The following is a 15,202-nucleotide window of genomic DNA, read 5'->3' on the forward strand; positions in this document are numbered from 1 at the left end:
ACTGCATGAAAGCAGCACAGTGAGCAGTATGACTATTACATGAAGCTGTGACAGCACAGCTGCTTTGTGTCTACATCCTGCTTCCTGGATAGTAATTGGTTAAAGCTGAATGCCTACATTTGAAAATCCCTTGAAGCTAGCAAAATTAGCAACAGCAGCCGGAGAACTGACTCAATATGCCATTCACCACTGCTATATATTTAGCTTTCTTTTTGAGCAGCCATTCAGAGGCAAAGTTGCAACTAAAACATTCTGGAAAAAAAGCAACATTGAAAATAAAATCAGGTAAATAAACATCTACTAAAGTTAAGAGGTCAATAGTTGTCAGGCATGGCTAATCAAAGGCTGGTACTTGTACTGCTTCTTGTCCAAATTTTGTTGAGTAATTGACCTCCTGCCAAAAGGTGATCGTGTGGGTTAGCTTTGTTGGAAAATGATTCTACATTTGTTCTCATTATCTTCTCCTACATCACAATCACCTCTGACTTGCCTGTTTTGGTAAACCCAAAAGGGTTCATTTTGTTTATTGCACTAAGCTCAAACTTCTCTATTTTTGGCAGCGCTTGTGTAACTTCCTTCCTCTTGAAATTAACACTACGCTAGTTGTACTTAATTCTCTCTAAGGGAGTTTGAGTGTTTTTCAGTATATCTGCGCTGTGAGTGGACCGATCTGTGGGTCGCTGCATGAGGTTGAGTCCAGATGCCTTCCTGTGTGAGATCAGCCTGGTATAAATGTTCCACTGTGAGAAAAACAGTCGACTGCAGCCGAAGCTGCCATCTGACAAACCCTTTTTCCATCCATTTCACTTCTCTCCTCAAATGTATGACCTTAAAACTGTAAGAAGGAGCATGTAATGACAGAGATGACAGGCCGTATGCAGGGCTGTAAAAAAAAATGCATTTGCCTCTTGCAGATTTCATTTTTTGCTTTTTGTGAAAAACAAACATCCTTGTTAAATCATAAATTAACTGATTAACTACAGATGCATTCAGTCAACTAATCAACTAATTTCACTAAATGAAATGTGTGGATCTTTTCAAGCCTTTATTTCTGTCAATTATGATGATTTTCCACCTACAGAAAATGAAAATGTAATTGAAAATAAAATTTACGTTACACATTTTTAATACGGAAATGTGAGCTTAATGAAAGTGGTGTTTGATTCCTGCTTATAGGTTCTTGTTTTTAAACTGTATTTTAAGTCTTTTAAACAAACCTCTTTGGAACACAGATTCTAAATTTATTGAAAATGAATTTTTTTTAATAATAAGCATTGTCTGACTTTCCTCAGTCAAGTCAGTGCTCACTATTCAACAGTAAGACAGGGATACTGGGAAAAAAAGTGTATCATGGAAGAGTTTCAAGACCAAAACCACTGCTGACTAAAAATAACACACAAATGACACATTTGGCAAAAAAAAACATCTTGGTTATCCTTCAAGATTCTAGGAAATAAAATCTGCTGCACTGGTGAGACAAAAGTGCACCATGTTAAATCTGTTCTAAAACGAACATTTCAGAATCAGAACAACGTGACTATCTGGGATTGTGTCGGGGCCTGTCTATTTTGTCATAATTGATCATTGATGGCCTTTATTTCAGCCAAATGTTCAAATGTGCAATTTCAGCCATGTTTGTTTAGACCGTTTCTCTTTTAGAAAACCACATTTTATATTGACCTAGACTACATTTGTCTTGTACTGAGTTAGCTTAATGATCTGAAACATTTAAGTGAGAATAAAAACAAAAACAAAAAAAGCTTTAACAGGGCAAATTCCATCACAGGACTGTATTCTGAGAGCTCCTGCTTACCGGAATTGATTACATAATCAAATGGAAAGGACATGAATTGCCTCAGGGCTGCAACAAATGAATATTTTCATTGTTGGCTGTTGATGAAACTGTGAGAACATACGAAATGCTAACCACAGCTGCTTCTCAGTGCATTCTTTAACTGATATTCCATGTTTTTTTAAAAAGGGGAGACAGAAATGAGTCAAGGTGTTATTGAAAATAAACGTGAAAACTTATGAAAGAGGAATAGGCCGGTTGAGGGAGGCAAAACAGAAAGTCTGTAAGTGGACAAACGGACCACTCTACTCTCAAGTAGACACTTGTGGCAAAGAGCTGACAAACAGGGTGTCTGGATGTTCATGTTGAGCCCAGCCATGTTTGAGAATGAGCAGATGAAGCTTGGTTTGTAGAACACAGCATTAGAAGAGACGTTTAGTCAAACTTGTCCAATGCTAAGATTGGTTGTTGAGTACAACGTGTCTCCTAATTCAGGTTTCTGTGTGTGTAACTGAGATACAGTAGTTTCTCAACTTTTTAACAACATAGAACAGATGGTTTTATTATTTTCATAACAATGGCTGTCTGGTTGTTAGAAAGGTCCTTATTTTAGCTCACGTTGTTTCCTCTACACTTTATCCAACAGTTTTGTTAATGAAGCAAACATTTAGACCAACTCCATGGCTGTCACAAGGATAAAAACATACATGCTTGATGATTTATAATTCCTTCCAGTAGTGACGCCTAGTGTGTACCACATGGTTAGGCACCCACAACAAAATTCCTTCAAATAAGACGCATTTCTCTGTCTGGTGTGTGTGTGCAACCCCTAATATAACCCACCAATTTCAACAGCTCATGAAACGGCAGTGAAAAAATTATTTTGAAACATCTATAAAGAAGGAAGAGCAGTAGTTGGGCTCTGTCGGAAGTGACGGGCAGAAAGAGATGGGTACTAGGACAGGAGAATGTCCTCTGAAGAGCTGGATCTTCAAGAGTTTCTTGAAGCTTGACAGACTTTTCTTGCAGTGCTCAGTCATTTTGCCCTGCGACAGACTGGCGACCTGTCCAGGGTGAACCCCGCCTCTCGCCCGAAACGTTAGCTGGAGATGGGCACCAGCACCCCTCCCGATCCCACTAAGAGACAAGGGTGCAAGAAAATGGATGGATGGATGGGTGCTCAGTCATTTCACCAGCATGCAATAAATAAGACATGCAAAGAATCTAGCAGTGTGTAGACACTGCTAACCAAAAATCCCTTTCATGACCAGAGTGGCTAGCCGTGATTAGTAGAGACATATCCCTAAAGACTTGTAGCTGTAATTGCAGTCGTGGTTCTAAATAGTATTGGCTCAACAAAGGTGCATACAAATAAATGCCACAGTCTTCAGGATTATTTTTGTAAAAAGAATTGAAAACCATTTGTAATTGTCCTTGACATATTGATTTTGAAAGTATTTATATAACTTCAGTTGTTGTGTTGGATTTTCAATCACAAAAACCTTAATCATTCTCAGATGTTGTCGTCTCATTGTTAGACAGGTGTTGGTTTGATTACATAAAAAACAAACTGGCCTGAGCACACCTCATACCAAGACAAGATGCAGCAAGACCTGGCTCTATGTCTGTAAAACTTACTTGTTGCTCAGGCATTTCATCCGACTGACATTCCTGGTGTGACTCAACCACTGCTTCTGCTTAGCTCATCTACTTCCTCCCTTTTGTTCCTCGGTTTGGTACACTGCCACTGTGGTGGTGTTAAATTGGACCAAAATAGGAGAAGCAGAAATGGCAGCCAGATGTTATTTTCTGATGGCACTGGCAGCCATCTGTTCTGATTTATATGCTGTTTTTTCTTAATGTTTTTGCTGGTGTATCTTTGTTGCAGATTTTTTCTTTTCAACAGAGTTACTCCATTTTCTATTATGCCAATTCAAATGCCAGCAGGCCAATAATCCTTAACTCTGTGTTACAATGAGCATTGTTTACTTCTGCATCAATGGGTGTCACTCTTTATGGCTCCAACAAACCATTTACTGAAATATTGTTTTATATTTTTCTTTATGAGCTCTGTTTTAAGTAGGGCGATAAAAGCTACATTTTTGTTGGTGTGAACAGAAAAATGTCTATGGAGAGTGTTGAGTAGAAACAGTATATTGAAAACAAAAACAATCTGTTTCTAAATAGACGGTTATCAGCCAGCAAGATATTTGCACATGGTGTACGACACAACATGCCAATGTTTATGTTCTCTGAATAACAACACAGCCATAACACATCTTGCAGAATCTGACCTAGATGTATCTTCATTGTTCAGTCTCGGTCCACAACAAAGAGATCCGTTCAGCAATGCTGTCTGAAGGAACTCCTGATCATGGAGACAGAGTTCAATCATCAGCTGTTTATAAAAACCAAAAGTTTCAGCACGTCACACTAATGTTTATATATGGGCAGATAAGCGTGAGCTGGAAGTTGTGCTGTGTGCCAGTTAGTAGTGTATGTAGAGCGACCTGTTGGTTCCACTTTCTGTGTGTGTGTTTTACATCCTCAAATTTCCTTTGTGGTGCAGTTAGTCAGTAGTAGAGTGAGATAAAGTTTACAGATCTTAGACAGAGCAGGATCTACGTATTTTGAGCAAAGTCTGCTTCTCTCTTCACATGCAAAAACAGTACTACTATTAACTTATTTAAGGTTAAAATACAACAATATCTGGATGATGATGTGTTAAATATTCTGCTCTACAATTTCTTGTTCTGTATAAATCACATGTGGAACATGGGGAAGCTAGCATGAGCATGGGAAACTGTTGTCAGATGAGGAACAAACACACTCCCAAGAAAGGGCAAAGCCAGCTTTGTGACGAAAGGTCTAATTTGGCTTCTCTTAATACAAGACAATCTTGCAAAAGCTCTTTGATTCCAGGAAATCATACGTCTTTACAGGTTGGCAGGTTAGTGCACAGTTAGGTGAGGCAACAGGATTACTGCCCCCTACAGGTCAGCTTTGTGCTCAAATTGCAAAACCCCCACTTTGACTCGTCTGTTGTTTTTACTAGCCACATCATAAAGTCAACTGCATTTGTAAAAGCTCCACTCACAATTTGTGTAGGTTTAATAATTCAGCCTAAAGTCCATAGTTTATTGCGGATATTTCAGAAAACTTTTGCTTTTCCTCAACTGAATGAATATGTGTTCTGCTCTTCCACAGTCCCTACATTCAATGCTTTCTTTGTTTGTGTCTTTGTTGTAGGTCCCTGAGATCATCAGTACGTTGAGGCAGGCTGGCAAAAGCTCAGCACGCAACAATGACATCAATCCTGACTCCATAAAGACGTCCACGAGTTCAGAAGGTAGTGATTCTTCAGAAACATGCCTCTCCTCAGTCTCTGCTACATCAAACTCCACCGCTCCCACCTCTGCTGTGTCTCCAACAACGTTTGCTAAAAAGTTTGAGGTACTTTTCTGCGGCAGAGTGAGTGTTGCTCACAAGAAAGCCCCACCCGCCTTAATAGATGAGTGTATCGAGAAGTTCAGTCAGCTGCATGGCTCAGGGACGACAGATAAGGGAGGTGGGGGTTTGGTGGATGGGCTGAGGAGGGCGTTTACCTTCCCATCCTCTGGACTGGGGAATGGCTCTGTTCGGAACGGTACAGCGGGAAGCGCCACCATTGGGTCGAGCTCTGCTCTGTTAAAGAGGGACTCCAGCTTCCCAAGCCTGCACCTCGACGAGAACGGCCTTTGTCCAGAAATTTCCAACAACAACACTACAGATTCGATCACCTGCTCGACGACGGTGCAGCCGACCAGCCTGCAGGAGAACCGGACCATGCTGTTTACGGTAATGAATGATCCTTTAAAATCACACTCATTGAATATTGTTGATCATGGTGGATGCTTTGTGATCAATTGTTGTTTTTCCACCTGTAAAATAAAATGAGGAAAAATCATTATTTTAATATTTAAAAATTATTATTTTTTTTTTTAACGCTCGTCATTATTAAGAAGAAGCTTTTTATTGTATGCTCCACAAAAGTCAGAAATTCTGACGAAAATTTGTTTTTTCTGTTCCTTGATAGAGATAGTGGATAATATAGCTGCGGAAATAATGCACTCCCCTCTTGTTGATCTGTAATCCTAGCAGAGCCACTTTTATCGACTGTTTCATTTTTATAAACCTGGGAACAGAGAATCTGTTTCACCATTGGATTCAGCTGATTCATATCTTTAGTTACTATAATTTCCAACATTAACAATATATATATTTTCTGTCTATTTTCTAGATTAATTACAAATGTAGTTGTCATTACAAAATGTCTTTTGTAGAATAAATATACAAATACATATTTTAAATGGCCTGTAATAAAAAAAAACTGTCAAATTAAAAAGCACAGCAGCATCTTCCCTTCATTGACTAAATGAGGTAATTTTCATTGAGCCAACTTAATTTTATATTGGAAAATATAATATTTCCCAATATAATATATTGGGAAATGTAATATTTCCCAATATATTGTTTTTTTGTATAGATTATATCAATGCATGAATTTGGATGATTTGTTTTGAATGTGTCGGATTATAGGCAGAAAACACAAGCTGTTGTTGTGGTTCACAACTGTTGATTGTGAAATTTTAAGACCTTAAATATCTCAGTTTTAATGTTGCTGATGAAAAAGAAAACTAGAAACGTGTTGCTGAAGTTATCTCCATACTTGCCATATGCTTGCAAGACGTTTCTAAGAGGATTTTTGTAACTTTTAAGAGTTTGGATTCTGTGAACTCAGTTTACGTGGACTTGATAGAAAATAAGTGGCAAAGGACAAAAACATGATAGAAAATAATATCGACTCAGCAGGAACAAATGCTGACTGGTGCTCAACTCTGCCGAAGCAACACTCCTCTGCCTGACCTTTACTTGCTCCCTCCGGTATTTTGCTAGCATGGATTTTCCAGACTGCATTCCAGACAGGAAATGGTCATCACTGGCAGAGGAATCATCGTAATACTGTCCAGCTCAGCATGTATCGGACTTCTTCTTGACATTCATGATTCACCCTGCTGCCGCCACAGCCTGATCTCATTGTGTGATGTCACTACTTCCTTTTTGGCGCAGGTTTAAAGAAGCGGATCAAATAATTACATTAGGAACAGTCTCAGTATGAGAATAAGATTAAAAAAAACTGGAGGAGGAGGACAAACAATGTCTTTAAAAAACTTAGCTAAAATGTATTTATTTTTACTTTTTGTCCCAAAGTTGCTGACTTAGGTCAGGCTCTACAGTCCATATAGAACGATCTGTAGGGAGGTTCCTGCTCTTTAGGTTCATCATGTGAATCGTGTATCAAATTTCCTCATGGAAAATTAAATGAAGTCAGCCGAGATATCAGAGAGAGAGAGAGAACTGCAGAACTCCACAAGTCTGCAGGTTCAATTTCCAATTTCCAGATCTGTTAAGATCATTTTGTACTGCTATGATAAATTAGTTGCTTGCTACAGATTTCTTATGTTTTCACTTTTTTTCACACTTGCATGTTTCAAATTATCAAGTACATTTTAGCATCAGACAAAAATAACCTAAGCACAGTGAGTGCGTTTAATCATATTTTAGGATTATTTTTTGACATTTTTTGATGCTTAATGGAAAAAATTGTAAAAAAAATTACAAATTTATGGGTTTCCAACAAAAGTGAAAAGAACTTTGTTGTTGATCTGATAAATCAATATTCTCATTCTGATGGGTTTTTTTCTCATAAGTGATGTGATAAATTCCCACCCTAGATGAAAGAACGTTGTATGCAAACATAGCAGCAACATTTTCAGAAATGAGTCACGAAGATTAAGCTTGTGCTCAAATAGTTACAAAGTGGCTTAAGATTAAAAAAAAAAAAGTCAGTGTTTTGGAGAGGCCATGATTTCAGCATAGTTGGAAATTTGTGAGCACAGAAAGATGTGCGTGCTTGCATGCGTGCGCGTCTGTGTGTGAGGGCGTTTACTCGACAGAAGTGTGAAGAGGAATGGACCAAAATTCCAGCTGTTGTGGAATTTTTATGGAAGGATACTAAAAAGCATTTTGCACAGGTGTTGAAGTCTAAAGGTTATCCTAACAAATATATTTACATTTCTTCTTTTCTCATTATTCTTGCATTTAGCTAATGGAAAAGTTTAGGGCTTTTCCTGACCTAAAACCAGAACGAGTCAGATTTAATGTCAGAATGTATGTATACAGTGTACATATGTTTGTGTCTGGTTTCAGCTCTTTAGTATTTACACAATACCCCACTCATGCACACTAAAATATTTTTCTGTATTTCTTCTTATTAGGTGGGCAAGTCCCAGATCTTCTTGGTCAGTCCAGACACTAAGAAAGTTGCCATAGAAAAGAGTTTCCGAGAAATCTCATTTTGCTCTCAGGTAAGAAGCACAGCATTTTTACCCAGATGTGCCTCATTGGGTTTGTGTTTAATTTGAAACAAGTTTTACTTCCATCTCTTTCCAGGGAATTCGTCATGTCGATCACTTTGGCTTCATTTGCAGAGAAACGGCAGAAGGCGGAAGCTGCCATTTTGTGTGCTATGTCTTCCAGTGCACTGATGAATCATTGGTAAAGAAGTCTTTATTTAGATCCTTCATTTCTCCTTTCTAACACAAATCAAATCAATCACCTCTATCTTCTTTAATTAGTTATTCAGTGACGCATCATTCAGGGTTTCAAATAATGTTGTAAGATATAGTGTTACACATTATCTGTACTGTATTTATTTTAATTTAACTTTTTTTAGGCTAATTTCTGGTGGGGGGGCAGGGGGTTCTGTTTGCATCAACAAAACTCAGACTTTCTTCTGTTTTCAGAAATGAATTGATTGAACACAATTATACTTTAATCATTTGTCAAACGTATGAAAGAGTGGTATAAAGGTCCACTGTGTTGCTGTTGTAGGTGGATGAGATCATGTTGACTTTGAAGCAGGCGTTCTCTGTAGCTGCCCTACAGCAGAACGCAAAGACCCAGAGCCAGCAGTGTGACAGCTGCCCCATTCAGCAGCTCCACAGGCTGTGTGAGAGAATAGAAGGTAGCAAATATGTATTTAAGCAACATATTCAATTATATTTTATAGATACAAACCATGACGAACCAAACATGTCAAATGCACAACAAATCTGAAATAAAAAGACTTTCTCATACCGTCTTGTTTGTTCTTTTGCAGGTTTGCACCCTTCCAAAACAAAGCTAGAGCTTCAGAAGCACTTGGCCACTTTAGACAACGATGAGCAGGCTTCGGTCTTTGAAAACACTATGGTAAGGTGTCTGTGAATCTGAAGGAAATGTTGTAGCGAGAACACAAACCAGCCGGTTGACAAGTTGTTTATCATGACTCAATCAGAGTTTCCTCCTGTGAGGTTACACAAACACACATCACACATTATTAAAAGTATTTCAGCCAACCAGTACTGCGTGCTCACTAGCTTCAGTTGGTTTATGCTTTTAACTGAACACACAAGATCGTTTCAACACAATTTGTAGTCTTTCCTGTGATTATGTCACATGTTTAACAGTAGCAGCAAGACGGGTTATAAGAGTTCACCAGTAGAGAAATGGGATCCTCATTTCTCTGTAGCACAGCTGCCATCTGCTGGTGATCTGAATAAACTACATCAAGAACTGCCCAGTGGGATTGAAGCATTATAGAGGAACAGAAGTATTCATACCAATTTGACTGTTTACACAATAAAACCACACAATGTAGTTATATGGACCAACACAAAGTGGTGCATAATTGTGAAATGGAAGAGAAGTTTTTTTCAGTGATATATTTCACTGATTTGTTATCAGCCACAACAAATCAAGACGTTTTAGATAATCATTTAGGTTTGTTCATTTTAAAATGTGAATATGAATATTGATGTACAACACAATATTGTAGCTCTGGCTGTTTGCTTAGTGTCAATGTGCTGCTGCAAAGTGAAGCCAACCAGTGGTGGTTGGCAAAAGGTTGCAATTCTTTTGCCACCTCTTAGAAGTTAACCGGATATTTTCCGTATTTTTGAAATGGTGACCAAAAAATCTGAAGGCCATTTGTCATTTTGACAAATTACAATTCACAAACCAGACCACTTAGACATTTTCAACTTTGTACATATAGTTAATTGCATATTTAACTAAATCAATCAGGAAAAAAATCCCACTTGGCCATTATTTCCGAACTGGACACCTTATTCAATCGTGCCAATATCCAGGAGCTGACAGCGTGTTGAAGAGTTATGGGTCACAGTTCGGTGCAGCTGGACTGCAAACGCACAAGCAGAACATGCAGCAGGATTTTCCTCCCTCTGAAGCGAGTGCTTGTGGGGTCAAGCTCCTCGTTCAAAGAATCTTGCCGTCTTCTGATTATTTCACTTAGAGAAATATTCCCTGATTTCAAAGCTTTGCCTGAAGTGGCGCTTGTGTGGCAGCCAAGTGCTGGTTCAGCCTCCAAAGCAAAAGTCCAAAACTTCAGGACAATAGCCTTTGCAGCAACCCATGTCTTGGTATTTTTGTGGTGGTGCAGTTTTTCCATTTTTCATTTGTAGAGTGAACAGTGCTTTTTAAGAGATGTAAAGCTTGGCATATTGTTTTATAACATATTCCTTTTAGACTCCTCCAATTTAAACTGATTTCCAACCTGTCTGCTGTATTTCTTGTTCTTCATGATACTGCTTGTTCACTATTGTTCTCTAGGAACCATCTAAGCCTTTACAGAAAAGCTGGATTTATTCTGATGTTAAATGACTTCTGAAGTCGAGTCTTTATCCTGGATTTTATGTTGAGATATGAGAGCAAAGAGTTCTGAATGCTTTAACCTCTTGGAACTGTGCATCTTTTTCTGGGTGCTTCACAGTTATGCATTATTTTGTGCTGTATGCCATATACAATCTCCAATAGGATACAGAAATCTGTGTTTGTAATGTGATAATGTGAGGTTTAAATATCCGTAAACATTGTAGTTGTGCTAGGGACCAAAAATAGAGAAAACACTCATCTATCTTGTATTTCTGCTTGTCAAGCAGAAATGGTTTTCAGTCAGAATTGCCAAATAAAGCACATGTTCTTGGTTAGCATGGAGCTTCTATCTTAGTATCAGTTACATGGTGATCATGTAAATATGTAACAAAAAAACAGACTATTGCTTTAATCATCTTTTGCAAACCAAGCTGAAGGAAAATAGGAAATGAATCCTGTGTTGATTTATATTCTCCCCATAACAATGTCCTTGAATCTTCAGTGTTTTATTCCTGCTGTTTTACTCAGATAAAAAAAACTCTGTTTGTATGTCTAAACTAAATACTTCCTATGGTTTATAAAACATTACGTAACTTTACATCTGTATTTGGCTCTGCAGCGGGCTCGTCCTAAGAGCGATCAGGAAGAAAATGAACTAGTGATGGCCTCCCTAAGGAATATGTATGAGGAGAAACAGAAAGCTCATCAGCACTCTTCTCTTGACAACAGCAAACGGGTATGGCCTGCATGCCTCCAAATTCATTTTCCTGATGTTGGGAGCAGCATTTTGGATTGGCACAGTCCTTATTTGGACTTTCCTATTTTAACTGACCATGATGCAAGTTTGTTTGTCTTTTTTTTGGGGGTCCATGTTTGTTTGATCCGTGCTGTGTGTGCAGGTCTCTGAAGATGCAGCTCCTGCACCTCAGGAGACACAACAGCAGAGCAGCAGTCGGCAGCGGCTGGAGCAGTTCAAGTCCAGAGCGAAGCGCTCTCTTACCGAGTCCTTAGAAGGCATCTGGAAGGTACTGGATTATATTCTGCCTCATTTAGAAAGCTGTTTTGGACAAGTATGCACTTACAATGCTTTCTTTCCTTTCAAATTAAGCTATAAATTAGAGATGTGCCGATGAGGTTTTTTCCTGCCGATACCGATTCCGATCACCCATGAGGACCGATCACCGATACCAATCACATAATTATTTTTTTAATCATAAGCAGTACCGGTTACATTATGTGGAAAAATGAACCTTGAATTCACCTTAATTTAGACAAAAACTTGTTTTTAATAACTTTTTCCAAGGAAAAAACAAAACAGGCATTGTGCAAATTGTACTGCTATCGGTAATACTATCTTTAACAGACTGAAAACATATGAAGGCTCTGAAGAGGCTAAATAATGCAAAGAGCCAAAATAAAACCTCTCAACATTGCCAAAGAAATTCAAGTATAAAACTTAACATTCAAAGGCAAATACAGGTTCCATTACAATAAAGACCCACCTGAGTTACTGAATAAAACCTTCCTGATAGCATGGCGGCTAGCTGATTACTGCTAGTGCGGAGTAATTATGCAGAACAGGGAGGAGGCAGAGGAGATCGATTATTTTTTCAGAGATTGTCTCAGGACAGTGAAAGTTTTAATACGTATGTAAAATTAATTTTTTTAAGTTGGATGCTGCAGCTTTAAGCAGATGTTCGATGTGAAGAGTCGGAGCAGAAGCGGCGCTACGTATGTGAAATATTACTACCTGTAGCACGTAGCAGCGGTTCAACAGCGAGAGCAGAACCAGCGTCTTGCATCGCAGCTTGAAGACTTAAATAATTTTGCCGGTTATTTGTTTAGCTTTCTGACTGTCATGCTAATCTGGGTGAGTGTTTGTAGCTGCGCGCTGCTTTACCTGCTGTCTGATCCTCCATATGTCTTTTTTACTGCAGTGAGCCTCGATATAGCCAAACTCCGTCAAGTATGGCATTGTTTTTATGTCATATTAGATTCGTCGTGTTGATGCATTTTGACCTGCTTCACCCCATATGCTTCAATTAACGCAACACACAAACGTCCTCAATCACTCAGTGCGTTATAGTTCCACATCGCTTAGGATTTGTTGCTACGCGTTTGCGCAGTGTGAAGGAAAGAGACCAGCTGCACAGGCAGGCTGCGAAATGAGATGCAGGTGATCTGTTTGTGTGATTGGCAACAAGGGACTGTGATCGGCGATCACCGATCATACACTTTTTCACTGAAATCGGCCGATTATGATCGGTGGCCAATCGATCGGCACACCTCTACTATAAACACGACCCTTTATTTCCATATAAATGCTCTTTTACCATTTTAATAAACTTTAAAATAAAATTAATCAAAACTAGAAACGACTTCAGAGAAACGTGGAAATCTTCATTGGCCAGGAAATGCCTGATTGGTACAACTTTTCTTCTCGTCTTTGAAGCTAATCCAGACTTTTGAAATAATGCTAAAGTGATGTTTAATCTTGTGATCGTTCTTATATGCGTTATTCTTATAAATGAGTGCATTAATTCATAATGCGCCTTTAGAGATTCATATTTAGGTGTGAACTGATGAACGTAGTGAAAGTAATGTCTAGAACGTCTCATTTATGGTTTTTGTAGGGAAGCAACAAGGCCAAACCTCAGAGGGAGAGCAGTCAGGGAAGTGAGAGCAGCTCTTCTTCTGGTGCTGTCAGCAGAGATCAGCCGTGCTTCGAGGACCCCCTAACTCCTTCACCTCATCTACGACCCACCAGCCCACTCAGGTAAACCCACATGAGGGCTACAGTTTGGTCATTTGTGATGTTTAATGCATTTTGCTCATATGTGTGAACTAACTAGTTGGTGATTATCTTAAACAGTTTTTTAGCTTTCATATGCTTACTAAAACATATGAATCCATTTATCCCTGCTGTCTTTCCTTGTCGTCTCCTCAGAGGCCACAACTCCGCTGGAGACTTGAAGCTTCTTGACTCGTCTATTCCTCTGTCTTCGTCGTTCTCCTCTCTACCTGATAATCCCGAGCCGCAGGGCTTCCGCCGGCGGGCCAGCACCTTCAGTCATTCCCCCTTCCCGTCCTCAGTGCTCGAGGACTCTCCCCTATACATGCAGACTCATTCGCCACAGGAACTGAGTGCAGCTACGAAGCCCAAGCTTGTACGACACTACTCTGTGAGCACAGACAACCCTCACCAAAGCAAGTAAGAAGCTCATGTTTTTATATAAAAACCATAAATTTGTGTAAAGGAAACTTAAAGAAGGCACCAAGCTTTAAAGACGACCATAAACTGGTATTAGCCAGGAAAAACCTGAACAACCAAGGTGAACGTTGCAAAACCAGCTGGCTAAGTATGCATCAATCTGTCCATTTTGTTTTGTTTTGGTTTCTTTTTGCTGTTCAGAAGCACGCTAAGCGGAGATTGAAACTTGTTTAAAATTTGTTCAGCCAACCAGACTTGTTCTTCAGCATTGTTTTAGTTCATCTGCAAACTGTGTCAAAGTGAATTTAATGGCCTGAGGTTTAACAACAACAATTAGATTTTGATATTATTGGGAAGTGGGATAATTAAGTGTTTAATACATCTCCAAGTTTCCTCTTTCTAAGAATGAAGAGGTCTGTAATTTTCTTTGTAGGTACTCCTCAGCTGTGAGATACAAAAGCTAAAAAAAATTCAGAAAATCAAATTGAATGATTTGTAAAGGGTGCGTCAAATATTTATTTTCTCCACTGTATATGAATATAGGGCAGGCATAACACGACCTCTTGACTTTAGTCATCAGCTGCACCTTTTTTCCCCTGAAACTCCTGCAAACTCATTTCCTCCTTTCTTTTTTACTTGTAAAACCTGCTTGAAGATATATCACACTAACAAAGCAACTGCACAACATTTCACCTCTTCCTTTTTTTCTGTGGTGTAGAGTCAATGGGTCACGGCTTCCTAGTGCTTCAGAGCAGGAAGTTTCTAGGCTCACACTCAAAACTGTTCAAATTTTCTCAGTTAACAAATCTTTATCAGGACAGTAATTGGTGTAAAACCTGGCTTGAAGTTAGTACTCTACAATTTAGTAATATGTAGTATACTAAATTGCAAAACTGAAATTTTCAGTTTATAATATTTTACTAGCAGAATGTCATTAGATTACATATTTGATATATTTAGATGTTTTCAGTTCTGACAAAAAAAACATATTTCAAATTTTTAATATAAATTACCTAAAGAACAAAAAACTCTTTGATATGCAGCTCATTGTATTCTGATGTTTTATGAATTACAAGCTAATTTCTAAAACTTAAACATATTTGCTGTAAAAGTTAATCCTTCAGCTATAATATGTTTGAGGTTTGTGTATTGGCAGTACAGTATAAATATATTTTAAATAAATTGTAGTATGTAAATTTTTTTTTATCTTGCGTCATATTTTTATTTCCTAACAATCTTTGAACTTGATGTCCAGACTGTTTACAACACATTTACAATGTTGGAAATCATCTTTATGTACTCTATGAAGTGGGATTACCCTAAACGTTTGATTACTTATTCTTACTTGCATACATATTAAAACAAACTGTTAGGTTTGAAACTCTTCATATCATCTTCCCTTTTCCAAATTCTACAATTTTTTTTATGTTAAGTTAAAAGGCCCA

General features: G+C 38.4%; 1 protein-coding gene across 6 annotated transcripts in view; it reads left to right on the forward strand.

Moving 5' to 3' along the window:
• tbc1d1 (TBC1 (tre-2/USP6, BUB2, cdc16) domain family, member 1) overlaps window positions 1–15,202 on the forward strand; it is a 53,530-nt gene that overhangs the window by 14,155 nt on the left and 24,173 nt on the right. For all 6 annotated transcript variants that reach the window (XM_008412540.2, XM_017305675.1, XM_008412513.2 and 3 more), the window contains 9 exons: window positions 5,042–5,629; window positions 8,110–8,199; window positions 8,285–8,389; window positions 8,726–8,858; window positions 8,994–9,085; window positions 11,166–11,282; window positions 11,446–11,571; window positions 13,180–13,322; window positions 13,494–13,757. In XM_008412540.2, the coding sequence (XP_008410762.1) occupies window positions 5,042–5,629; window positions 8,110–8,199; window positions 8,285–8,389; window positions 8,726–8,858; window positions 8,994–9,085; window positions 11,166–11,282; window positions 11,446–11,571; window positions 13,180–13,322; window positions 13,494–13,757 (1,658 nt within the window). The remainder of the gene's footprint in view (window positions 1–5,041; window positions 5,630–8,109; window positions 8,200–8,284; window positions 8,390–8,725; window positions 8,859–8,993; window positions 9,086–11,165; window positions 11,283–11,445; window positions 11,572–13,179; window positions 13,323–13,493; window positions 13,758–15,202) is intronic.

Source organism: Poecilia reticulata, linkage group LG1, assembly GCF_000633615.1.
Source record: "Poecilia reticulata strain Guanapo linkage group LG1, Guppy_female_1.0+MT, whole genome shotgun sequence".
NCBI classification, from domain to species: Eukaryota; Metazoa; Chordata; class Actinopteri; order Cyprinodontiformes; family Poeciliidae; genus Poecilia; species Poecilia reticulata.